This window comes from Saimiri boliviensis, chromosome 21 (genome assembly GCF_048565385.1).
Source record: "Saimiri boliviensis isolate mSaiBol1 chromosome 21, mSaiBol1.pri, whole genome shotgun sequence".
In the NCBI taxonomy this organism is placed as follows: Eukaryota; Metazoa; Chordata; class Mammalia; order Primates; family Cebidae; genus Saimiri; species Saimiri boliviensis.
The window spans coordinates 8,598,214-8,621,816 of NC_133469.1; the positions used below are offsets into that span (position 1 = coordinate 8,598,214).

At 58.5% G+C, this 23,603-nt stretch overlaps 4 protein-coding genes across 9 annotated transcripts; 1 reads left to right on the plus strand and 3 right to left on the minus strand.

Annotated features, from left to right (window-relative positions):
- The first annotated feature begins 504 nt into the window (after positions 1 to 504).
- Positions 505 to 15,291, plus strand: NCAPH2 (non-SMC condensin II complex subunit H2). 2 transcript variants are annotated; one of them, XM_003932783.4, is made up of 20 exons: positions 505 to 744; positions 6,617 to 6,718; positions 7,862 to 7,917; positions 8,012 to 8,096; positions 8,175 to 8,243; positions 8,397 to 8,476; positions 8,563 to 8,708; positions 9,050 to 9,133; positions 9,607 to 9,737; positions 11,361 to 11,432; positions 11,742 to 11,808; positions 12,256 to 12,363; positions 12,481 to 12,534; positions 12,676 to 12,746; positions 12,838 to 12,931; positions 13,026 to 13,097; positions 13,197 to 13,246; positions 13,335 to 13,436; positions 13,521 to 13,670; positions 13,737 to 15,291. In XM_003932783.4, exons 1-20 carry the CDS (start codon positions 637 to 639, stop codon positions 13,875 to 13,877), a joined length of 1,842 nt encoding a protein of 613 aa, XP_003932832.1. In that variant the 5' UTR covers positions 505 to 636; the 3' UTR covers positions 13,878 to 15,291. The 2 variants fall into 2 exon arrangements, with proteins under 2 accessions (XP_003932832.1, XP_010341669.1); XM_010343367.3 differs by having other exon boundaries at positions 13,029 to 13,097.
- On the minus strand, positions 14,089 to 14,932 carry SCO2 (synthesis of cytochrome C oxidase 2). Its single transcript, XM_003932785.4, has one exon. The coding sequence runs from the start codon at positions 14,930 to 14,932 to the stop codon at positions 14,132 to 14,134; it is 801 nt and encodes a 266-aa protein (XP_003932834.1). The 3' UTR covers positions 14,089 to 14,131.
- Positions 15,292 to 16,299: 1,008 nt separating the features above from the next.
- TYMP (thymidine phosphorylase) lies at positions 16,300 to 20,881 on the minus strand. Of its 3 annotated transcripts, none has more exons than XM_039463080.1 (10): positions 20,477 to 20,881; positions 20,043 to 20,294; positions 19,700 to 19,902; positions 19,102 to 19,200; positions 18,156 to 18,285; positions 17,714 to 17,832; positions 17,118 to 17,280; positions 16,804 to 17,034; positions 16,554 to 16,694; positions 16,300 to 16,465 (listed from the first exon to the last, which is right to left on the minus strand). In XM_039463080.1, exons 1-10 carry the CDS (start codon positions 20,781 to 20,783, stop codon positions 16,320 to 16,322), a joined length of 1,791 nt encoding a protein of 596 aa, XP_039319014.1. In that variant the 5' UTR covers positions 20,784 to 20,881; the 3' UTR covers positions 16,300 to 16,319. The 3 variants fall into 3 exon arrangements, with proteins under 3 accessions (XP_039319014.1, XP_010341674.2, XP_010341673.1); XM_010343372.2 differs by having other exon boundaries at positions 18,156 to 18,300; XM_010343371.3 differs by having other exon boundaries at positions 18,156 to 18,300; positions 20,450 to 20,565.
- Positions 20,882 to 20,922: 41 nt separating this feature from the next.
- On the minus strand, positions 20,923 to 23,022 carry CIMAP1B (ciliary microtubule associated protein 1B). Of its 3 annotated transcripts, none has more exons than XM_039463081.2 (7): positions 22,950 to 23,022; positions 22,430 to 22,677; positions 22,033 to 22,165; positions 21,668 to 21,772; positions 21,439 to 21,560; positions 21,215 to 21,355; positions 20,923 to 21,055 (listed from the first exon to the last, which is right to left on the minus strand). In XM_039463081.2, exons 2-7 carry the CDS (start codon positions 22,536 to 22,538, stop codon positions 20,937 to 20,939), a joined length of 729 nt encoding a protein of 242 aa, XP_039319015.1. In that variant the 5' UTR covers positions 22,539 to 22,677; positions 22,950 to 23,022; the 3' UTR covers positions 20,923 to 20,936. The 3 variants fall into 3 exon arrangements, with proteins under 3 accessions (XP_039319015.1, XP_010341677.1, XP_074247343.1); XM_010343375.3 differs by having other exon boundaries at positions 22,033 to 22,236; positions 22,950 to 23,021; XM_074391242.1 differs by lacking the exon at positions 22,950 to 23,022 and having other exon boundaries at positions 22,033 to 22,236; positions 22,430 to 22,805.
- Between the last annotated feature and the right edge of the window lie 581 nt (positions 23,023 to 23,603).

Sequence of the window (23,603 nt, forward strand, 5' to 3'; positions counted from 1 at the left end):
CCCGCCCCACCCCGCCGGCTGCAGCCCCAGGCTCCGCCTCCTCACCTTCCCGCCCGCCCGCGGCAGCTCCAGGCCCCGACCCGCCCCGCCCCGCTCCACCCCGCCCCACCCCGCCGGCTGCAGCCCCAGGCTCCGCCTCCTCACCTTCCCGCCCGCCCGCGGCAGCTCCAGGCCCCGCCCCGCCCCGCCCCACCCCGCCGGCTGCAACTCCAGGCCCCACCTTCACCTTCCCGCCCGGGGCAGCCCCAGGCCCCGCCTCCTCACCTTCCCGCCCGCGGCAGCCCCAGGCACCGCCCCGTCCCTCCCTATCCCCCGTCGGCCCGAAAACTCCGCCCCTCCAAACCCGCGGCAGCGCCCCCCCCAAGCCCCGCCCACCTCCTGCTGGCTCCGGCCCCGGAGCCCGCCCGACCCGGCCCCGCCCCGCGACTTTTCCGGTTCGCTCCCTCCGCGCAGCGCGGGGGACCGCCTCCCGCGGCTTCGGCCCACGTTACGTCATAGGCATGCGCGCGGCACCGCGTCTACGCACTTTCCTGGGCGGGAACAGCAAAATGGCGCCAGAAATAGTGGCTGGTTGAGGACACCGTACCCCTCTGAAGGTAGCCCTGCGATACCTTTGCTGCCCGGTCCCTCCCGGACATGGAGGATGTGGAGGCGCGCTTCGCCCACCTCTTGCAGCCCATCCGCGACCTCACCAAGAACTGGGAGGTGGACGTGGCTGCCCAGCTGGGCGAGTATCTGGAGGAGGTAAGGGCGGCGGGGGAGTGGCGCGGGGTGGGTAGGCGGGTGGGGCTGCGGGGCGGGGGCTCTGGTCTCGGGGCTGTGGGCCCCCAGCCGCCTCCACGCCGGTGGCCATCTGGCGCTCTGGGCGCGCTGATTCTCGGGCTCGCTGCTGCTTTTCAAACTCCATCTCTACCTCCCCAAATCATCCCTTGTTAGATTAGCGTGTAGCTGTCATTGCAGGTCTCTACCCGTCAGCGAGCTGCGAATGATTCAGTGGGTGATGACCAGCATTTTTTTAGCGGAATGGAATAGACTAGAAAGCATTATCGCTTTTGTTTCAGTTATTGGTGCATGCTTGTGTGTTTCACGGTTCTGGATCACGATGTCAGAGGGATTTTTAATCTTGGATTTTCAAACCAATTTCAAGCTGTTGCCATGCTCCATCCTGTCAGCGTTTAGTCTTTCTTCCATATTTGACAGCCCTGTCTGGACCTCTGTTAAGCTTTCTGCTCCATTTCTGCGCTTCATTTTCATTCCTCAACCTATCTCAATCTGGGTTCCATTACACTTAAATGTTTATTGTCTTGATCAACGGTGATCTCCATCCTACTAAATCCAAGCGACACTTCCAGTGTCATCTTATTCAAATTAGCATTTGTGGGATTGGCCACTCGTTCCTTTTGGAAACATGGTGGTAGGATTTTTCCCCCCATTTTATTTCCTGCTTTTTCTCTTCTATCCAGTCTTTAAGTGTTGAGTTCCTCAGGACAGGACCTGGGTCACCTTCTGATACATTTCTCCTAAACAGTGTTATTTACTCCTATGATTTTAAATCTCTTCTGTATTAGAACTACCAGATTTGCACCTCCATCTGAGATCTGTCCTCCAAATCTACTTTACATATCCAGCTGCTCTCTTGACATCCACCAGGTGTTACATAAACATCTCATTTAACATATATAAAGTGGAACTCATCATTTTTCTGCTTAAACCCCAGTCTTTCCCATCTTGGAAAATGGCGACATTGTTCAATCAAAGGCAAAAGCTTAGTGCAGCTATAGTGAAGCCCCACTCTCAACACTCAGAATTCCATCAGTTATACCACCGGAATATCACTTGAATTCATCTGTTCTCCATTTTCTCTGGTCTAGGCCACCGTTGTCTCTGGCCTGGATTTGTGTAAAACCTTCCTGTCTGGGCTCCCTTGTCCGTGTTTTTGTCTCTGTCCAATTTGTGCTCGAACCTGCAACAAGTGTGACTCTTAAAAATTAAAATCCGGGCTGGGCACAGTGGCTCACGCCTGTAATCCCAGCACTTTGGGAGGCCGAGACGGGTGGATCACGAGGTCAGGAGATCGAGACCATCCTGGTCAATAAGGTGAAACCCTGTCTCTACTAAAAGTACAAAAAATTAGCTGGGCATGGTGGCGAGTGCCAGTAGTCCCAGGTACTCGGGAGTCTTGAGGCAGGAGAATTGCCTGAACCCAGGAGGCAGAGATTGCGGTGAGCCGAGATTGCGCCATTGCACTCCAGCCTGGGTAACAAGAGCGAAACTCCATCTCAAAAAAAAATTAAAATTCGGCCGGGTGCAGTGGCTTACACCTGTAATCCCAGCACTTTGGGAGGCTGAGGCAGGCAAATCACGAGGTCAGGAGATTGAGACCATTCTCAACATGGTGAAACTCCGTCTCTACTAAAAATACAAAAAAATTAGCTGTGCATGGTGGTGCACACCTGTAATCCCAGCTACTCGGGAGGGTGAGGCAGGAGAATCACTTGAACCTGGGAGGTGGAGATTTCAGTGAGCCGAGGTCACATCACTCACTACAGCCTGGACAACAGTGTGAGACTCTTGTCTTAAAAAAAAAAAAGAGGGCCGGGCACGGTGGCTCAAGCCTGTAATCCCAGCACTTTGGGAGGCCAAGGCGGGTGGATCACGAGGTCAAGAGATCGAGACCATCCTGGTCAACATGGTGAAACCCCGTCTCTACTAAAAATACAAAAAATTAGCTGGGCATGGTGGCGTGTGCCTGTAATCCCAGCTACTCAGGAGGCTGAGGCAGGAGAATTGCCTGAACCCAGGAGGCGGAGGTTGCGGTGAGCTGAGATCGTGCCATTGCACTCCAGCCTGGGTAACAAGAGCGAAACTCCGTCTCAAAAAAAAAAAAAAAAAAAAAAAAAAAAAAAAAAGAATTAAAATCTGGCTACAGCACTGTTTTCTGCCTGAAACCCCTCAGTGGCTTTCCAATGCACTAAAAATAAAACCCAGCTTTCCTCCTCTGAACCTGGCTCTGCTCACCATTTTAGCCTGATTTCAGGATATTTTGTACCTTGTTCTTTTGAACCAGTAAACCTATGGCTCTCCAAGCTTTTTCTTGGTGGAAGGTGTTCGTGCTTTCTGCTCCCACTTGGGAATGTTCTTTTTTGTTTTTAAATAAAGAGGGACTTCATATGGTAACAGAAAGAGGAAAAATAAGATAGAGAGGAGGATCTTGCTGTGTTGCCCAGGCTGGTTTCAAACTCCTGTGCTCAAGCAGTTCTGCCTCAGCCTCTCAGGTAGCTGGGACCACAGGTGTGCATCACCACACCTGGCTGGGAATATTCTTTTAATGACTGAGTCTTTTTTTTTTTTTTTTTTCTTTAACAGAGACTCACTCTGTCACCCAGCCTGACCAACATGGTGAAAACCAGTCTCTACTAAATATACAAAAAAAATTAGCCAGATGTGGTGGTGCATGCCTGAGTCTCAGCTACTTGGGAGGCTGAGGCGGGAAAATCGCTTGAACCTGGGAGGCAGGGGTTGCAGTGAGCCAAGATCACACCCCTGCATTTCAGCCTGGACAATAGAGCAAGACTCTGTCTCAAAAACAAACCCCAAAAAACAGAGGCTGGGTGCAGTGGCTCATGCCTGTAATCCCAGGACTTTGGGAGGTGGAGGCAGGTGGATCACCTGAGGTCAGGAGTTTGAGACCAGCCTGAGCAACATGGAGAAACCCCATCTCTACTAAAAATACAAAATTAGGCCGGGCGCGGTGGCTCAAGCCTGTAATCCCAGCACTTTGGGAGGCCGAGGCGGGCGGATCACGAGGTCAAGAGATCGAGACCATCCTGGTCAACATGGTGAAACCCCGTCTCTACTAAAAATACAAAAAAATTAGCTGGGCATGGTGGCACGTGCCTGTAATCCCAGCTACTCAGGAGGCTGAGGCAGGAGAATTGCCTGAATCCAGGAGGCGGAGGTTGTGGTGAGCCGAGATCGCACCATTGCACTCCAGCCTGGGTAATGAGCGAAACTCCTCCTCAAAAAAAAAAAAAAAAAAAAAAAATTAGCTGGGCATGGTGGCACACGCCTGTAATCCCAGCTACTCGGGAGGCTGAGGCAGGAGAATTGCTTGAACCCAGGAAGTGGAAGTTGCAGTGAGTCAATAACCCACCATTGCACTCCAGCATGGGCAACAGGCTGAGCAAAACTCCATCTCAAAAAACAAAAAACCCCTAGAAACTTATGAGGGATTTGAAAGAAAGGTTTATGGTCTTATGGAGAGTTTGGAGGACCTAGTTTGTTTGGGATGAAAGCAGTTGCCTAATTATGGTAAGCTAAATAATGTTCTAGGTGGAGGGAACCTGGTGTTGGAAGGTTTGGAGTTTTTACAAAAATTAGACTGGGAGTGTGGTGGCAGGTGCATATAATCCCAGCTACTCAGGAGGCTGTGGCAGGGAGAATTACTTGAATCTGGGAGGCAGAGGTTGCAGTGAGCTGAGATCTGAGATCTTGCTACTACTGTGCTCCAGCCTGGGCGACAGAGTGGGACTCTGTCTAAAAAAAAAAAAAAAAAAAAAAAAAAAAAAAAAAAAAAAGGAAAAAAGGTTCAGAATTGGGAGCATCAAGCAGAGGAGGGCAGGTGGCTGGAGAGGGAGGCTGGCCAGTATGGAGGCCTCCCCTGACCAGCTTCGTTTAGGATTTTGGGTTTTTCCTACCACTCTTAGGAAAAAACCCAAAATCCTAAACAAAGGCACTGACCAGTGTGTGAAGAATAGATGGGAGGGGAGTGAAGGGCAGAAGGAACCCTGTCAGTGCAGAGGCAAAAGGGGAGTGGAGGGGCCAGAATGGGGGTTACTGTAGAGAGGAACCCCTGGGTTTCTGGGCAGGTGGGTTGGGGGGTGTCTAGAGTTCAGTGTGGGTGTGGTTAAGACATCCAAGTGATGTTTGAAGAAGGCAGCTGAACACGTGGGTTTGGGCTCAGATGGCAGGTCCAACCTGGGGAAGTGAGAGGACAGGTGAAGCCCTGTGCCCTGGGAGCGGGTGATATGGCTGTGGGCAGGGTCACTGGAGAGAAAGACCGCCATCTCCTCCACATTCCTGTCTTTCTGGCCAAGCTCTTCAGGTCCTGAACACTCCCCCGGGTCCTCACACTTCCATAGACAGTCATGCTGCTGTTTCCTCTCCCTTCTTCCCAGATCTGACAGACAACTTGTGTCCTTCAAGGACTAATGGAAGTGACTCCCCTTGTTGACGGCCCCCCAGCCTTTCCCCATCCTTGGTGCCCGTGCTGCCTGAAATCTTGCATCTCCCCAGCACGCCTTATACTTTGGCCATGTTTATATCATGCTCATTTTCCTGAATAGACATGTCCAGTCTCTGCTACTGCTTTGACGTTCCCTTCATTTGTCTGGTGAGCCTCTTCATTTTTCAGGCTTCACTCTGACATTATGTGTGCATGTGTTCATTAAATATTTATTGGACACCAGCGTCAGGCACTGAACAGAGGGCTGGAATTACACTAATGCTGCTCATGGTTCACTAAGGGACAAGGTCACGCTAATGGAGCAGCAGGGAGACCCCAGGCATGGAGGGGGCTCTGAAAAAGAGTTTGCCTGGGGACATTTGGGGGTGGGTGTTCCAAGCAGATGAATATGCAAAATTGAAGAGCTGGAAAAAACACAGGGACTTCAAAGTGTCATCTGTGGCTGGGCATGCCTGTAATCCCAGTGCTTTTGGGAGGCTGAGGCAGGAGGATCACTGGAGGCTGGGAGTTTGAGACCAGTCTCGGCAACATAGAGAGATCCCGTTGTTACAAAAACATTTTTTAAAAATAAAAGTTTTGACTGACAATCCCTTGGCTAAAAATAAAATAAAAGTTAAAAAAAAATTGTCATTGCTGAGAAGGAATACAGGAGATGGGCCAGCTATGGGGAAGATCTTGGGTTAAGTATGGAAGTGAAATGTTTGGGGACAGCTGTGAGTGCAGCTCCAGAGCTTAGGAGAGAGGGCTGGTCGGGATGGGTCTGGGGCTTGTTGGCTTATGATTGGCAGCTTGAGCATGGGATGGAGGAATGCGCATGGTGGGGGGGTACATGTGGGAAGAAGAGAGGCTGAGGGTGGAGTGCCTGGGACACTGATGTTTAAGGAGAAACAGAGGAGCTGGGGCTCCGGGAGGCCGAGGGGCAGAGGAAGGGTGACGACTCACCTGGACTGTTTCCTGAGTTGTCTGCTCAAAGGATGGCAACCTCGGCATTTTGTCTCTGCCTTTCCCACCCCTTGGGACCTTTTCTCCTCTGCATCAGGGGTCTTCCTGCTCAGTCTGTCAGCCTCTGATACCTTCTGGAGGGAGCTGATGGGCTGCCCAGGTTATTTGTAGACTGTGCCCTGGGGCCTTCCACTTCCAAAACAGGGTTTTGTTATATGAAGTAGGGAGAATCACAGAGACCTGTCTCTCCACTGAAATACACAACTGGCAAGCCCACAGCAGAGCTCGCGCTGCCCATCTCAGAGGGCTGCTCTGCTGTGACCCGGCCAGAGGTGCTGGGCAGAGACCACTGATGGGTGGGGCATCCCTGGAAGAAGCAAGTGCAGACTGGGCCTTGGATTCTCCTTGCCCTTGTGTTGTTTCTTGCAGCTGGACCAGATCTGTATTTCTTTTGACGAAGGCAAAACCACGATGAACTTCATTGAGGCAGCGTTGTTGATCCAGGGCTCCGCCTGTGTCTACAGTAAGAAGGTAGGCCCTGCCTGACTCTGCTCTTGGCATTTTGGTGGCCAGTGGGATCGTGGTCAGCTCTCCTTCTGGGGCAGGCGCAGTGGTCCTCCTATCTGTGACCTACCTCCCTAGCACCTCAGGTCTTAGCCAGTTCCTTGACACCTTCCAACACCAAGAACAATTTCGAATTTAAAATCTTGGCTGGGTGCAGTGGCTCATGTCTGTCATCCCTGCACTTTGGAAGGCCGAGGCAGGTGGATCACAAGGTCAGGAGATGGAGACCATCCTGGCCAACATAGTGAAACCCCGTCTCTACTAAAGATACAAAAATTAGCTGGATGTGGTGGTGTGTGTCTGTAATCCCAGCTACTTGGGAGGCTGAGGCAGGAGAATCCCTTGAACCCAGGAATAGGAGGTTGCAGTGAACCGAGATTGTGCCACTGCACTCCAGCCTGGTGACAGAGCAAGACTCCGTGCCAAAAAAAGTAAAAATAAAAATAAATCGCAAAACCAGACAGGGAGGGTCTTGTGTGCCGCTGTGCTGTGTTGTCCTGGGGGAATGACACCTGCTGTGTGCACCTGGGAACAGCCCGGGGTGCCATGTGTACCCATTTCCCCATCCCCTACTTGTAGGTGCTTGTCAGCATCCTGAAAATCTACAACCACCACCCTCTTGGTGGGGCTTCCGTTCTGTGGAGGAGAAGGACAGGAATTGTGTGAAGGGCTGTGTCCTGTAGGCCCCGTGGCGGCTGGAGCTGGGACCCAGCTGGGCCAGGACATAAGGAAGAGGGGCTGGGGGAGATGTGGGCAGGAGCCCATGGGTGGAGGAGCAGCAGGGCTGCAGGCCATGGGCAGAGTGGGTGCCAAGTACAAGGGGCCTGGCCAGCAAGGGCTATGTGAGGTACACTGTGGGCACCACACTGTCGTCAAGGTCACATGTTGAGAAGGCCATGCTCATGGCTGCGTGGACCATAGTGGGCAGAGGAGAGAAGTGGGTGGCCTCAGCAGTAAAGTCATTGCCATGAGATTCCTGGTTTGATTTGAGAATTATTTTTGGTGGCAAAATTGGTGGTTCTTGTACTGGAGGTTTGGTGGCCAAGCCTTGAAGGCCTTGGGGGTGGGCCCATCCTTTCTGGGTTCTCACTGCCTGCATCTGGTCACCAGGTGGAATACCTCTACTCACTCGTCTACCAGGCCCTTGATTTCATCTCTGGAAAGAGGTGAGTACTGGAGCCGCTCACAGTGAGGTCCTGTGTATGGCCAGGGAGACCCCTGCAGCTCCTGGAATGCCCATGGGATACTCTTCTCTCTCAGGCGGGCCAAGCAGCTCTCTGCGGTGCAGGAGGACAGAGCCAATGGGGATGCCAGCTCTGGGGCCCCCCAGGAGGCAGAGGATGAGGTGAGTTTCTTGGGCATGGGGCCCCGCCCACTGTGTGCTTGCCTGGGCTCCACCCCCATGAACTCTGTCTCCCTCCAGTTGCTGTCACTGGATGACTTCCCTGACTCCCGGGCTAACGTGGATCTGAAGAACCATCAGGCGCCCAGTGTGAGTCCTGGCCCCTTTTAGGTTGGGGTGAGGTCCGCACTTTCCCTGGGGCTGTGTTGAGCTGATAGGGTGTGGGATGGTGTTATTGGCCCATGTGTGTTCTCCACCTGGAGGGGAAGGTTGCCTACTCACCCAACCTCGGACTCCATGCAGGAGGTCCTCATCATCCCCCTCCTGCCCATGGCCCTGGTAGCCCCTGATGAAATGGAGAAGAACAACAACCCCCTGTACAGGTAGGGATCTGAGCCCAGCGATGGGGAGGGAGGCCTAGGGCTTCCTGGGAAGGGTCTCTACAGCAGGCGTGTTTTTGCCAGCACAGCCGTCAAGGTGAGGTCCTGGCCAGCCGGAAGGATTTCAGGATGAACACGTGCACCCCCCACCCCAGAGGGGCCTTCATGTTGGAGCCAGAGGTCATGTCCCCCATGGAGCCAGCAGGCGTTTCCTCCATGCCAAGGACCCAGAAGGGTGAGGGCTTGGATGCGGGGGCTTGGTGGGAAGGAGGGAAGGGGTCTTCTGGAGTAGACTCTTGTGGAGCACCCTATGTTTGCCAGCTCTGGTCTTGGGAGCTCCCTGTCTCTGGGTGCCTACGCCACCCATCTGCTCTGCCTTGATTACAAGTTAATACGGTCTCAGTGCCAGGGACCTGGTGCCCAGCTCAGGGCCCTGCTGTCTTCCCTAAATCCAAGCCTTGGAGTATGCTGGGCTGTGCCCTTCTGCCGGCCCCTTGGAGGGGCTTGTTGGACACCAGGCAGAGACCATCTTGGAGAGGGGCCGGACTGACCCTGTCCAGTCCCTGTCTCTCGCAGACGCTAGGAGGACTGAGGAGCAGCTAATGGAAGTTTCCGTGTGCAGGAGCCTCGTCCCAGCACTTGGCTTCTCCCAGGAGCCAGGTGAGAAGAAAGCTCCCTGGTGGGACTGGCAGGGCAGCCAAAGAGGGGGCCAGGGAGGCAGCACGTAGTAGACAGGGCTTCAGGGGGCTGTGCTCAGCTGCCAGCCTCATGCCCCTTCTGTGGCCCTCGGGAGTGAGGCCTCACTCAGGGGAGGCAGCCACAGCCTTGGAGCCCAGGCCCCCAGCCTGACCCGAGCCTCAGCCCGTCCCGGCTCACTGACTGCGCTCTGACTGCCCTCATGGGTCTCCTCTCTGGGCCGATGTGGATGACTGCATTTAAAGAGGAACATTTACTAAGAAATAAAATGATCCAAGCAGAGCATACTAGCATGACAAGGAGGGTGCAAGGCACCCACTGAATCCTCTGGGTTCCAGTGACCAAAGCTGAGAGGAGGGAGTGGCCGTCAGGGTCCCTTTGGTGCCGTCTGGTCTTGACACTCCTTGGAGCTGATCACTCTCTTGCTCCCTGCCCAGGCCCCTCTCCAGAAAGCCCGATGCCCCTGGGCGGGGGTGAGGATGAGGACGCAGAGGAGGCAGTAGAGCTTCCTGAGGCCTCGGCCCCCAAAGCCGCTCTGGAGCCCGAGGAGCCCAGGAGCCCGCAGCAGGTGGGACCCACATGGAGGCCTGCAGAGCCTGAGCTGTGAACCAGGCGACCCTGGCTCTGGGGCTGAGTCAGCTTGCACAAGGAGGAGAGCGCTACAGCTTTGGCCCCAGGCTGCTGGTCTTGGGCAGAAGCCTGCCCGCCTTGCAGCCCATTCTGCAACCAGCCCTTTTGAATAGCAGCTTCTGTGTTCCTCCCCTCTCTGATCAGAACTGATGCTCCTCAGATACTGTACTGGCATCCAGGCGTTTGAGCTCTGTTGAGCTCACAGCTAGCTGGGATGGCCACTGGTTGCCAAAGTGCCTCTTCTGTATTTGGGCTAGTAGGAGGGGGTGTCTGGAGGTTTTTGCTGCCTCCCTCCACACCCAGGGGCAACTCTATCCAGCGTAGAAGGAAGAAATCCTTCCTTTTTATTCATTAAAAAAGAAAATCAACCTTGATACCTACAGGAGGAAATGTTAACATTTCTTAACTTTAAAATTGGTAGATAACATGGATGTTTGTCACAATTGACGTTTTTCCTATTTTTGAAAAACAGTACCCCATGACCACTGTGTGTGTTTGTGTGTGTGTGTGTGTTTTAAAGTTTTTCTTAGGGTTTTTAATGACCCAAGAGTACAAGCAGGGTGTTTTTTTGAGACAGGGTCTTGCTCTGTTGCCCAGGCTGGAGTGTAGTGGTCTGATCTTGGCTCACTGCAGCCTTGACCTCCCCAGGCTCAGGTGATCCTTCACCTCAGCCTCCCAAGTAGCATGTGACACCACACCTGGCTAATTTTTCTATTTTTTTGTAGAGACAGGGTCTCACTATGTTGCCCAAGCTGGTCTTGAACTCCTGAGCTCAAGTGATCCTGCCTTGGCCTCCCAAAATGCTGGGATTATAGGTACCAACTACTGTGTCTGGCCCCTGTAGGTTTTTTTTTTTTTTTGAGACAGTTTTGTTCTGTCAACCAGGCTGGAATGCAGTGGCGTGATCTCGGCTCACTGCAACGTCAGTCTCCTGGGTTCAAGCAATTCTTCTGCTTCAACCTCCCGAGTAGGTGGGATTATAGGTGTATGCCACCATGCCTGGCTAACTTTTTTTTTTTTTTTTTTCATTTTCATTTTTAGTAGAGACATGATTTTACTATGTTGGCCAGGCTGGTCTCAAACTTCTGACCTCAGGTGATCCACCTGCCTTGGCCTCCCAAAGTGCTGGGATTATAGGTGTGAGCTGCTGTGCCTGGCCTCTGGGGTTCTTGATGTTGACCCAAGGTGGAGTTCTGGGGTACCCAGACCCTTGAGTGGAGAAAGGGGAGAAATGAGCGCACGCCTGTAATCCCAGCACTTTGGGAGGCTAAGGCAGGCAGATCACAAGGTCAGGAGATCGAGACCATCCTGGCTAACACGGTGAAACCCTGTCTCTACTAAAAATACAAAAAATTAGCTGGGTGTGGTGGCATGCACCTGTAGTCCCAGCTACTCGGGGGGTTAAGGCCAGAGAATTCCTTGAACCCGAGAGGCGGAGGTTGCAGTGGGCCAAGATCATGCCACTGCACTGCAGCCTGGGCGACAGAGCGAAACTCCGTCTCAAAAAAAAAAAAAAGGGCGGGGGGGAGAAGTGGGGACTCGTCTGTGACTGTCTTTGCAGAATGCTGCCCTGCCCAGGAGGTACATGCTGCGGGAGCGAGAGGGGGCCCCAGAGCCTGCATCCCATGTGAAGGTAGGAGTGTTGGGGCCCTGGCCGTCAAAGGGGTATGGGTGGATTTGAGAGCTGGCTGCCCTCCCATCGTGCCCTTGCTCCTGCTGCCCTGCAGGGTTCCCAGCCTGTGGCCCTTTGCACTTGCTCTCTTAAAGACTCCCTCATGCGGCTCTGGGCTCCCTCCTTCCCTCCCTTGAATGTTCCCCTCTATGATCCAGGGTTTGAGTGTGGTTGGCCCTACCGCAGGCTGTCACTCTACTTGTCTGGGCTTTGGGAGGAATGGCTGTGCACCCCCAACTCCCCCAGTGCCTGCTTGTGCTCTGTGCCCAGGAGACTCCAGACCCCTGGCAGAGCCTGGACCCCTTTGACTCCTTGGACTCTAAGCCCTTCAAGAAAGGTAAGGGTAGCCGGGTGCGGTGGCTCACGCCTGTAATCCCAGCACTTTGGGAGGCCAAGGCGGGTGGATCATGAGGTCGAGAGATCGAGACCATCTTGGTCAACATGGTGAAACCCCGTCTCTACTAAAAATACAAAAAATTAGCTGGGCATGGTGGCGCGTGCCTGTAAACCCAGCTACTCAGGAGGCTGAGACAGGAGAATTGCCTGAACCCAGGAGGCGGAGGTTGCGGTGAGCCGAGATCGCGCCATTGCACTCCAGCCTGGGTAACAAGAGCGAAACTCCGTCTCAAAAAAAAAAAAAAAGAAGAAAGGTAAGGGTGGAGGATACCTCCACTCAGGTATCCCTGGCTGGGTTTGCTGGGGCATGAGGTAGGGGAATGGGGAATGGGAGTGGGCTCTGCACCCTGATCCCACGGCGGCTCCAAGACAGTCTGTTTGCCCCCAGGTAGGCCTTACTCTGTGCCCCCCTGTGTGGAGGAGACTCCAGGACAGAAGCGCAAGAGGAAGGGTGCTGCCAAGCTGCAAGACTTCCATCAGTGGTACCTGGCAGCCTGTGAGTGGGTGTGGTGGGCACTCGAGTCCCTGGGAGCTGGGCCAGGGCCAGTGGAAGAGGATCCCCAATGCCGTGGGCAGCTCTTGGTCTAGTTTTGCTGACCATGTTCTTTCACAGATGCTGACCATGCCGACAGCAGGAGGTCCCGGCGTAAGGGCCCATCCTTTGCAGGTGAGGCTTAGGTCCTCAGGGAAGACAGTTTTACTGTCCTTCCCCTATCTCTACCCCCACCTGGTGTTACCCAAAGCCTTGGCTGGACTGGTACGGGACCTGGGAAGGATGAGGGAGCTCTCAGAAGGCCTTTGTCTGCAGACATGGAGGTCCTGTACTGGACACACGTGAAGGAGCAGCTGGAAACTCTCCGGAAGCTACAGAGGAGGGAGGCAAGTCCCAACTGCTCAGCTGTGATCTAGGACCCCATAGTGGCCCTGATGGGAGATGACAGTGTCCCTCACAGATGCTTTCTCTGGACAGGTGGCTGAGCAGTGGCTGCCAAGGGCTGAGGAGGGGCTGTGGCCTGCAGAGGACCACCACCTGGAGGATTCCCTGGAAGACCTGGGGGCAGCAGGTGTGTGCCTGCCAGGGGGGTGGGGTGGAATGGGGCTCAGCACCTGTGCCAGCTGACTTGCTGCCTGTGTGCTGTTCACTCCCCCACCTCCCAGCAGATGACTTTCTAGAGCCTGAGGAGTATGTGGAGCCCGAGGGAGCAGACCCCAAAGAAGCTGCTGACCTTGGTAGGTGGGCAGTGGGCTAGGAGTGCTGGGGGGCCACTGGAGCTGGGGGCAGGGGAGTGTGGCCCCTCAGCCACTCAGCTCACAGCTGCCCCTTCCCAGACGCAGTGCCGGTGTCCCTGAGTTACGAGGAGCTGGTTCGAAGGAATGTGGTAGGCCTGGGTTAGAGAGGGTGGGGGTAGGTGAGAGGCACCCAAGCCCCTGCTTAGGAGGCGGTAGCTCCTGCTAATCCTCCCCTAGGAGCTCTTCATCGCCAGCTCCCAGAAGTTTGTCCAGGAGACAGAGCTGAGCCAGCGCATCAGGGACTGGGAGGACACTGTGCAGCCTCTGCTCCAGGAGCAGGTGAGGTGGGGCCACTGGGAACTGCAGCTGCCCGCTACAGACCTGTGCCTCTCTCCAAAGCCAACATGCCCCTCCCCTGTGCAGGAGCAGCACGTGCCCTTTGACATCCACACCTATGGGGACCAGGTAGTCTCACGGTTCCCCCAGCTCAACGTGTGGTGTCCCTTTGCGGAGCTGGTGGCTGGCCAGCCGGCCTTCGAGGTGTGCCGTTCCATGTTGGCCTCCCTGCAGCTGGTGAGTAGTCAGGAGTAGTGGGAGGGGGAAACGGTCTCAGGCCCTGCTGACACCCCACCCCTGCAGGCCAACGACTACACAGTGGAGATCACTCAGCAGCCGGGGCTGGAGACAGCCGTGGACACCATGTCCCTGAGACTGCTCACACACCAGCGAGCCCACAAGCGTTTCCAGACCTATGCTGCCCCCTCCATGGCCCAGCCCTGAGTGAACAGCACCGAGGCAGGGGTGGGGGGATGTGTACTGAGAAGCCGTGTGTCTGCTCACTCCAGTGTTGCTTCCTGGCTGGCACAGCCTAATAAAGCAATGTTGCCATTTTGTCTTCCCCCTAAAAGCCACTTTGCATACACCTAGTCTGTGCAGAGAAGAGGGCTGTCCAGCCCCCATGGGCTGCTAGTACACGTCACACACGTGCAGATTAAAGGTACCCCGTTTAATGATGGAGCCCAGCCCACAGGGGCTTAAGGCAGGATGCTGCGGAAAGCCGCCATGTGCTGCCGCACACTGTCTGCAATCTGCTCAGCCGACCTGCTCCGGCCGTAGTAGTCGGTGAAGAGGCCATCAGGGTTGAGCAGGTAAATGGCAATGGAGTGGTCCACAATATAATCCTGGTCCTCGTCCTTGGGGCCAGCGCTGTAATACACGCGGTAACTCTGACTAGCTTGGGCAACCTGTTCGGTGGAGCCCGTCAGACCCAGCAGCCTTGGGTGGAAGTCCTGGACATAGCGGGCCATGGCTTTGACGTCGTCCCGCTCGGGGTCCACAGTGATGAAGACAGGCTGCACTGCAGGCAAACCAGGCTCTGCTTCCAGCAGCTGCACCACCTGCACCAGTTTCTCCAGCTCGTCCGGGCATATGTCAGGGCAGTGAGTGAAGCCAAAGTACATTAGCACCCACTGGCCCCGGAAGTCAGCCTTGCAGCGAACCTGGCCTTTGTGGTCCAGCAGGCTGAAGTCGCCCTGGCCCACAGCTGCCTGGCGTAGGGCTTCCATTCGCTGTTGCTGCCGCAGCCTCTCCTTCTCAGCCCTCAGGGCCAGCCAGAACCCACCCAGTCCAGCTCCAAACATGGCTGTGATCAGCAGCCTGGTTCGAAGCCTAGGGCCCTGGCGCTGGCCCTGCCCACCTGTCTCTGCAGGACCCTGCCTTGACAAAAGCCAGGACCTCAAATGCAGGGCCTGGCCTCCCAGGGTCCCAGGGAGGGCTGGGGGCTTTAGCTGAGAGAGCCTGTGCCAAGCCATGGGGCCCCGAGTCAGCAGCAGCATGGATCTGATGCTCCTGAAAACAAACACAGGCGTCAGCGGCCAGAAAGGAAGGCCCAAGATGGTACCTGGGCTGCCTCTGCCACTCTGGAGACCAGCCACCCACCTGAAGGACCCAGCCCACGTTCCGGCTTAACAGGCATTCACTGCTCATCTGAGCTTAGAACGCCACTAAACATCCACACCTGGGCAACCACACCTGTCACTCCGGTCCTCCACCTGGGATCCCTAGCCTCTCACCACACTCTGCCCTGTACCTGTGCCTCAGCAGGTGCGCCTCTTGCTGACTGAAAGCTTCCAAATGCTGCGTCGCCTGGACTCCTGACCATGTTATCTATTTGCAATAAACCCGTTTATTGAAAGGAGGTGGGTAATATTCTGGCTTGCAATCCCTAGAGCAACCGACTCCTCCAGCACTTTCCTGTCACCTTGGACCACCTCAACTAACTATAGCCGTCCTCCCCACTCCCAGCAGAAAACTTGCACCACCTACGCCGGACGTCGGACTGTGCGTGCCTCCGGTATTTAACGTTTCCTTGCAGACACTTCTACCCGCCACAAAACCCCACCGTCCTCACATCCAGGCTTCCCAGCAGCTTCTCCGGGCTCACTGCCGACGCCCTGCCTTTGCATTGGTGACCTTTGCGCCTTTCCACGGGCCCCGGGAAGGTTTGCTTGGTGGAGGTCTCAGGACTCCCCGTCACTGCTCCCGTCCTGCTGGGGGCACCCTCCCGGGGACTCTCTGCGCCCGCCCCCGCGCCCGGGCAGTTCTGGGCTTGTCCCCTCCCCACCAAAGCCAGCGCCCTCTTGGCCAGAAAGGTCCCAGGACCGCACGAAGCGCCGCGCGCGCGTTAGAACTGTCCTCAGCCGCGAGAACACCGGTGTCTGCTCGGAGTCTCCCCCAGGCGCCACCCTCGCCCCTCTCTCCAGCGCGCCATCGGTGGAAGCCCCGCTAGCCCCGCGCAGCAGCCGGAACTGGGAAACCAGAGCCCAGCGCGTCCCCGGGGTTACCTCCTCCTCTCCCGCCCCCACCTGGCCCCGGCGTCCGCACCTCGCGGCGGGGCCGCGCGTCAGTGGACCAGGCCCGGGAGGCAACGCGGGCCTCCGACTCCCCGCGCTCCGCCCCGCGAACTCCTCGTGGGCTCAGGAATCCCCCGCGCCTCACACTCGCAGCCAAGGAGTAGGCGTCCCCTGAGCTGCGCGCATGCGCACACGGGCGCGGCCGCCCTGCGCAGCTGCTGACAGGCGCTCGGCGCGTGCGCGGAAAGTGGAGCCCGCCAGAGATCACGTGTTCGCCGAGACGGCGCTCCCCAGCCCCGCGGCTCCGGATCCCTCGGTTCCCACCCCGGCGCGCCCTGCACGGACAAGGCTTTGCAGCGAAAGAGCTTTATTACTGCGGCGGCAGGACAAGCTCCGCGAAGGGCGAAGGGGCGGTGAAGGGCGCGCGGTCCGAGAGCACGAGCGCCTCTTGCAGGGCGCGGCGTTGCAGGCCGCTGAGCGCGGGGCCGTCCCGGTGCACGCGGAGCCAGGGCGTCCCTGCAGGGCGAGGGGCGTCAGAGGCCGCGCGGCCGGAGTGGGGTCTGGGGCAGCGGCGCGGGGGCAGCAGCGCGGGGGCGGCGCTCACCACGGCTTAGCTTCTGACCCACGTCGACCAGCAGCTCCGCGCCCACCCCCAGGCGGAGCGGCTCCCCCGCGCGGCTGCGCCCGGCCCCCAGCTCGTGCAGCACCTGCGCCAGCGGCAGTGCCCGGACCAGCTCCACGGTGCCTGCGGGGAGAGGGGCTGAGAGACGGGGCCTCGGGAAGGGGCCGGGGCCAGGGCTTGGGAAGGGAAGGGGGTGACGGAGGCGGGATGACGGGGTTCCCTCGACCCTCACCATCCGCGGGCGCCATCAGCTCCTCCTGCTCTCGGGCGCGAGGCAGCAGCTGCCGGCGCTCTGCTGGACTTCCGGAGCACAGGGCTCGGGCCAGGCTGGGATCCACGCCCTGCGCCGCCAGCATCAGCTCGAAGCGGCCAAGGGCCGAGCCGTCGTCCAGCGCCGCGGCCACCCGGGCAGCGCCCTGGGCCTGGGTCCCGGCGTGTCCGCTGAGCCAGAGCAGGGCGCCCCCTGTGGGCGGGGACGGGGTTTAGGCGCGGTCAGGCGGGGGCGGCCCCGGCGAGAAGCCCCCTTCCTCTGCTCCCCGTTCACACCGAGCCTGGTGACCAGGTCTCTTAGGTCCGACGGGCCTGCGCCATCCATGCAGAGCAGCGCCTCCTCCACCTCCAGGGCGTTGCCCACGCAGCGGCCCAGGGGCTTGTCCATGGCAGTCAGCGCTGCCGCGACCCGAAGCCCCAGGTCTGCTCCCACGCCAACCTGCGGAGAGAGGCTCAGCGTGGACCCTGCATAGCGGGGCCTCCTGCAGCCGGTTCTTCATCGAACTTCAGCCCCTATGCACCTTTCAACCTGGGGGTTGCCAGCCCCACCAGGTTGAAATCAGGAAAGGATTGGGGTGGGGAACAGAAGCGAGCGAAGTGCCACACCTCGACCTGGGACCAGGAGGACCTTATACTTGGCCTGGGGGAGGGGCGCCATGGAGGGCTTCCCCAGGCCCAGGCCAAGGCAGCCTTGACCTCCAAAGTCACAGGAGGTTCGGGGCCGTGAGAGAGGGAGGGACTTCGGGTAGGAAAAGGTGGGTCTGGGGTACGGCAGGGCTGCTGAGTGGAGAGAGGCAGTGGGGACGGAAGGGGTGAAGGGTAGGCTGGACCCACATCAAGACGCACCCCCAGGGAGAGGCCACACCACTTACCAGCGTCGTTGCCAGCTCCCGGGCCTGCTCCTGATTGGGGAAGACGGCGGCCCCTCCAAACTTAACGTCTATCACCAGAGCGGACAGCCCCTCCACAACCTTCTTACTGAGGATGGAGGCTTTGTGGGGAGGCAGAGGCAATTGGAGACAATGGAGAGCCTGGAGCTTCCTGGGAGACTTGGGGGATGCGGACTTTGGGGTCGGGGCCCTGAGCATTGAGGGTCAAGTCCCTTATGATGGGGGTGGCAGCACCTTGTGAGTTGTGTATGAGGTCACCCCACAAGGTGGTGGTCAGGTATCTTGTGATTATGGGGCGGGGGGGGGGGGGAGGTGCAGGCACACGGTCAGGTGACTCCTAACAAGTGGACCAAGAGGACCCTGACTGTGAGGTCAGAGGTTAGAGGCTTGTAACATGCAGAAGCAGGCCATGGAGTCAGGTCACCTGTGATGAGTGGCAGGCTGTCCACGGTGGCTGTCACATCTCTGGCTGCATATAGGATGCCGTCTGCAGGGACCAGCTGCTCACTCTGGCCCACGATACAGCAGCCCACCTGCTCCAGCAGCACTTGCATCTGGTCACACACCCCCTATTCTCAGTGACCTCTGGTAACAGCAGCTCCCCTCCCCCCCCCCCCCCCCCCCCCCCCCGAGAAACAGTCTTGCTCTGTTGTCCAGGCTGGAGTGCAGCTGGCAGAATCTCAGCTCACTGTGACCTCTGCCTCCTGGGCTTAAGTGATCCTCCCACTTCCACTTCCCAATGGCTGGGACTACAGGCATGCACCACAATGAGCTTTTTTCCCCCCTTATTTTTTGTAGAGATGAAGTCTCACTATATTACCCAGGCTCATCTCCAACAGGGCTCAAGCGATCCTCCCTCCTCTGCCTCCCAAAGTGCTGGGACGGTCTCACTCTGTTGCCCAGGCTGGAGTGCAGTGCCACGGTCACGGATGACTGCAGCCTAGACCTCCCAGGCTCAAGTGATCCTCCTGCCTCAGCCTCCTGAGTAGCTGGAATCACAGGCGCACCACCACATAGGCTAATTTTTTTATTTTGTAGAGATGTGGTTTTGCCATATTATTGAGGCTGGTTTTGAACTGGGTTCAAGTGATCGGCCCACCTCGGCCTTCCTAACTGGTAGGATTACAGGTGTGAGCCACCGTGCTCAGCCAGCCATCTGTGATTTTGATCAACTCCTCGTTTATGATCCTGATGAGTTCCACTGATGATTTGACCCAGGTCCAATGACATGAGCAACTTTGATGGATAACCTCAATAGTGACCCTAATGATCCACCAGTGGTCCTTTAGTGATCCTGGCCAGTGTCATGTCTTCATCATCAACCCGGATCAAGGACTCATCAGCACACACCTCCCCCCCCAACCCCGTACCTGCTCTGGGCTCTGGATGACGTTGAATCCAGGAATAGACTCCAGCTTATCCAAGGTGCCTCCTGTATGGCCCAGACCACGTCCACTGATCATTGGCACCTGATGGGCAGGGATGCTGAGTACCCTGCACGGTACCCCTCCCCCCCACCTGCATGCATCCCCTCACCTTCCCTGGCTAGGACTTCTGCTGGATTTAGAAAGTATTTAAGCAGCTGTAGGGGTTCCCAGCAGTGAGGGAATGGGAAGGAAGTTTTCTCAGTTGAGAAGTGTCAGTAGGGGAGGAGGTTGGTACCCATCCCTGGGGGAAAACAAGGATTGGGGCAGAGGGAGAGAAGTCCTTACTCATCCCTTGGGTGAGCTGTTTGGGGATCCAAGGGGAAAGGGTCTGCATTCCATCAGTGGATCTTTTGCCTGCTCCAAGGGGCCTGGTCTGGAGCCAGAGTGGCCCCAAGCTCTGTGCTGGGGAGTGGAGTGGGGAGAAGCCTCGGTCCTGGCTTGGGGTGTTTGGGCTAGGCTTGAGGTTGGGAGCTGCCTGTGGATGGCCTGGTTGCTGACTCGGGTCATAGGCTCTGGTCTGGAAAGGGGGTTGGTTTCTAACCTTGCAGCCACATGCAGCCAGGGCAGGTGCCAGGACCAGGCTGACCTTGTCACCGACACCCCCTGTGGAATGCTTGTCCACAAGTTGCTGGCGCCAGGCCTCTGGCCACTCCAGCTGCTGCCCCGACTGGGCCAGGGCCTGGGTCAGCACCGAGGTCTCCTCCAGATCCATGCCCCGAAGTCGGATGGCCATCAGCATGGCCCCTGGTATATGGGGGTATGCGTGAGGGTAGCAGCCCACAGCGGTGCGGTGCTGGTGGTGAGGCACTGTGGCACCCCCAGGGACCGACAGTCTCGGCTGACCTCCCGGCTGGAATCGGGGCACCCAACCCTCCCCAACCCACCGATCTGTGTGCCCTGCGCGCTCCCGTTCACCACAGCAGACACGAAGCCCCTGATGTCCGCTTCGCTCAGGCGGCCTCCATCTCGCTTCATGCGGATCAGCTCTGGAAGCTGCTTAGGCTCTGGCGAGGGGTCGGGAAGTCCCTGGGTCCCTTCCCCGGAGGGGTCACCAGGCCTGGGTGGGGACCGGGTTCCTCGGGTCATCGAGGCCGCCATCGCTCCGGACCTGCGGGGATGCCTGGCACGTCTGGGACCTGCGGCCAAGCAGTGTTGATGTCTGAGCCACGTGCTCCTGTCCCAACCCCATTCTGCGTCTCCCTGGTGTCCGACCCTCTGTCCCGTGTCTGTGTCGCCCTTGTCTGAGTCTGGCTCCCGCTTTCCGGCCTCACGACCTGAGCCCGGCCCGTACCTGCTCAGGACAGCTGCCCTCGCCCACCTGCTCCGGATCCCAGCCCGGGATACCCCGCCTTGTCCACAGGTCGAGACCGCAGGCTTCGCGCACAGCGGTGCACTGCCAGCGGCAGGGCGGCGGCGCCCCAGGACAGAGGGCGGTGGGGCAGTCTGGTGGGCGGGGCTGGACAGTCGCCTCGGCCAGCGAACCCCTGCGCGCCGCGTCCCGGCCCATCCCCAGATGCTCCCGGACACGCGGGATTTCCGGGCCCGGGACCGTCGGCGGCCGCGACCACTGGCTTGCCCCGCCCGTCGCGGCCCTTCGGTGTCCGTAGCGCCCTAGCGTCGCCCATCCCGCTCTCTGGGGTCTCGACGTTCGGACGTGGCGCGGGGCTGAGCCTCGCCCGACGCTCGGGCCCCGCCCCGCTGGGTTCGGAGTTCGGACTCGGCCCCACCCCTGGGACGCGCAGAGAGAAAGAGGCGGACACGATGCAGGCTCGCAAACTTTAAGCAAACAAGTGTGGGGCCGCGCCCGCCCGGCGGGTCAGTTGTCCACGTCGGTCACCAGAGGGGCCAGGTAGTCCGAGTGCCGGATCCCGAAGCTCCACCCGCGGGGCTTCCGGTGCTGCGGGCCGGGAGATGCAGCTGAGCTCGCGGGACCGGCGTCCCCTCCGCGCCCGGGACCCTGAACCCGTAACTCCGACCTCAGTCGGAGTCCCCCCCGCCCCTCGGCGTCGCCCCCGCCCGCCCTGCCCCTGACCCTTGACCCTGGCCTCCAGGCCACCTGGTCCACGTTGTAAGCTGCGGGCCCCGGCTTCTGCGTGCTGTCTTGGGGGAGCGAAGTTCGCGCCAGCATCGTGAACTGGGGGGCCCGGGACTTGTAGACCCCCGGGCTCACCACGTGGTAGGCGCAGGGGCCCGGGGTCTGCGGGAGGGCAGAGGGTGCTGGCTGCCGCCTTCACTGCGCCGGACTAGGGACACCCTGCGTCCGCCCCGCCCGTCCCCCACCTTGCTGAGGTCCTCGAAGAAACTGCCCGCTGCTCTGCGGCCGTAGATGGAGTATGTTGGGGCGGAGACTTTGCCGATAACTCGCGGACCCAAGAGCGAGGGCACAGTATAGGCCCCCGGACCTGGAGAGGAGCCGGGGCTCGGGGGTAGTGGGTCTGCGCGGACAGGCGCGGGGTGTCCCCCGGCCTGGAGTGGGCAGGCCTATAGTGCTGGGATGGGCCTGCCTCACCTGGGCTCTGCTGCTCGGCGTAGGTACCCCAGTTTCGGGGAGCAATGGTGTGCCGAGGCGCGCTGGGGTACGTCGCGTTCCCCGCTCGCTCCGGGAAGTACCTGCCTGCCGGGCGGATCAAGGGCGTGGGGGCGGGAGCTGGGTGGGGGCCTGGTGGGTGCCCCTGGGACTAAGGGGGGAATCTGAGCTATTTGTCAGAGCCCCGCGGGGTTCGAGGTTGGGGATTTGAGATCCGGATATGGGGGTACCGAATATGCGGTGTTAGGGTATCCGAGGGGGACTCGGCGTTCAGGTGGGGGATTCCCAGGTGGACCTCCCTGGAGGCAGTTCGGCGTTGGGGTGGCCAGGGTCCTGGGGGTGCTGACCGGGTCCCGGAGTTGGGAAGGGCGCTGAGTGGCGCGGGCGGCCGTAGATGGAGTAGGCGGGGGCGCTGTCCGGGCCGCGCACTGTCATGCGGGCGGGCACCAGGTGGCCAGGCCCCGGGCCGCAAGTCGTCCGCTGCGTGGGGAGGCGCGCGCCGAAGGTGAATGCGGGGGCTCGGGGCCGCGACGGGTCATGCAGGACATAGCCTGGGAGCATCCGAGTCAGCGCCGGTCCGGGCCAGCCCCACCCCAACGTGGCGCACGGACCGTCCCCCGGCACAGACCCACTCTCCCCGCTCACAGGCCGGGTTCGGCCCGGAGCACAGACCTCACCGGTCACTTCCCCTACCCTCCCCGGGCACCGTCCCACTCCCTCAATCCCGGGGCCCTCCCCTGCTACCGGTGTTGGGCGGCAGCTTGTATTTGGGCCCGGGGCCTCGGTAGTGCGCCGCGATGGGGCCGCGAGGCCGGTGTGGCCGCCAAGGGCCCACCCAGGCGTCCGAGCCCATGTCGCGGGTGGGGGGAGCTTACGGCTCGCAGCACCTGTGGACCGAGGGCGGTGGCAGCGGCCCCTCCACCCCAGATTCTTGGGGAGCGCACTTTCCCGCTACCCTCGGCTTAGCGCGGGGCGGGGCCTGGTCGGTATCCCTGGCGCCAGCAAAACAAACATGAGCTTCCTTCCTGGCTCTAAGGGGCGTGGGGCTGGAGCGGGTTCAAGGCCATCACCCGCTCCTGACTCCGAGTAGGGCTAGGTAGGGTCGTGAACTGGCTGGGGACAAGTTTAGACCCAGACTTTGGGAAGGGAATCACCTGGAGGTGGGGCGGGCAGGAGATTTTCGTGGTGTTGGGAAAAGGTGCCCCGGGGAGGGCCTGGCGTGGGGGACCCGGTGCCCCGAGGGGAGGCCCCGAGGTGCACTGACCTGTGGTGGTAGCGCCTGGCGTGGGAAAACAAAGCGACGGGGCTGGACACCCATGCTCCGCCCCGCCCACCTCCCAAACCCCATTGTGGCCCTTTCCCGCTTCCTGGCAACCAGACTGACTGCCTCCCTATCCCTAACCTGGCCCCGCCCCACGACCTCCAGTCCCAGTGCCGCCGCTGGGCCTCTCCGTGGATGCTGTGGCATGGGCAGGACAGTAGGCTGGGGCACCCAGAACTCTAGCCTCACCCTTACCCAAGCTTCAGTATACCCATTCTAGAATTAGACAAATCTTCAGATGAAAAGCACGGATGGGAATAAAGGAATTGAATAATGCAAACCACACACTCGAATTAATTGTGCGTAGGGAATTTTACATCCATTTAAGCCCATGAAATATTTGCAAAAAACAATCATACACAAAATAAGCATACAAGTTGAAAAAATATGACACGTGACTTGATTACAATTGAATACAATTCTAAGCAAACAAAATGTTAAAAAAGAAGAAACTTAGCCTGGGCAACACAGTGAGACCCCATCTTGACAAAAAACTTTAAAAAATTAGCTGGGTGTGATGGTGCACACCTGTAGTCCCAGCTATGAGGTTGGGTGCTGAGATGGGAGGATCTCTTGAGCCTGGGAGTTGGATGCTGC

Excerpts from the sequence above, each read along its gene's own strand:
- TYMP (XM_010343372.2), bottom strand. The coding sequence starts at position 20,783 with ATGGGCGACGCTAGGGCGCTACGGACACCGAAGGGCCGCGACGGGCGG. Across the intron at positions 18,301-19,101 it reads TCATCCAGAGCCCAGAGCAG|GGGGTGTGTGACCAGATGCA; the intron begins GTACGGGGTTGG and ends CACTGAGAATAG. Across the intron at positions 16,695-16,803 it reads GCTGATGGCGCCCGCGGATG|GCACCGTGGAGCTGGTCCGG; the intron begins GTGAGGGTCGAG and ends CTCTCCCCGCAG.
- NCAPH2 (XM_003932783.4), top strand. The coding sequence starts at position 637 with ATGGAGGATGTGGAGGCGCGCTTCGCCCACCTCTTGCAGCCCATCCGC. Across the intron at positions 6,719-7,861 it reads CCTGTGTCTACAGTAAGAAG|GTGGAATACCTCTACTCACT; the intron begins GTAGGCCCTGCC and ends TCTGGTCACCAG. Across the intron at positions 13,247-13,334 it reads AGCTGGTTCGAAGGAATGTG|GAGCTCTTCATCGCCAGCTC; the intron begins GTAGGCCTGGGT and ends ATCCTCCCCTAG.
- SCO2 (XM_003932785.4), bottom strand. The coding sequence starts at position 14,932 with ATGCTGCTGCTGACTCGGGGCCCCATGGCTTGGCACAGGCTCTCTCAG.
- CIMAP1B (XM_010343375.3), bottom strand. The coding sequence starts at position 22,538 with ATGGGCTCGGACGCCTGGGTGGGCCCTTGGCGGCCACACCGGCCTCGC. Across the intron at positions 21,356-21,438 it reads TCTTCGAGGACCTCAGCAAG|ACCCCGGGCCCCTGCGCCTA; the intron begins GTGGGGGACGGG and ends GCCCTCCCGCAG. Across the intron at positions 21,056-21,214 it reads CAGCTTACAACGTGGACCAG|CACCGGAAGCCCCGCGGGTG; the intron begins GTGGCCTGGAGG and ends CCCGGCCCGCAG.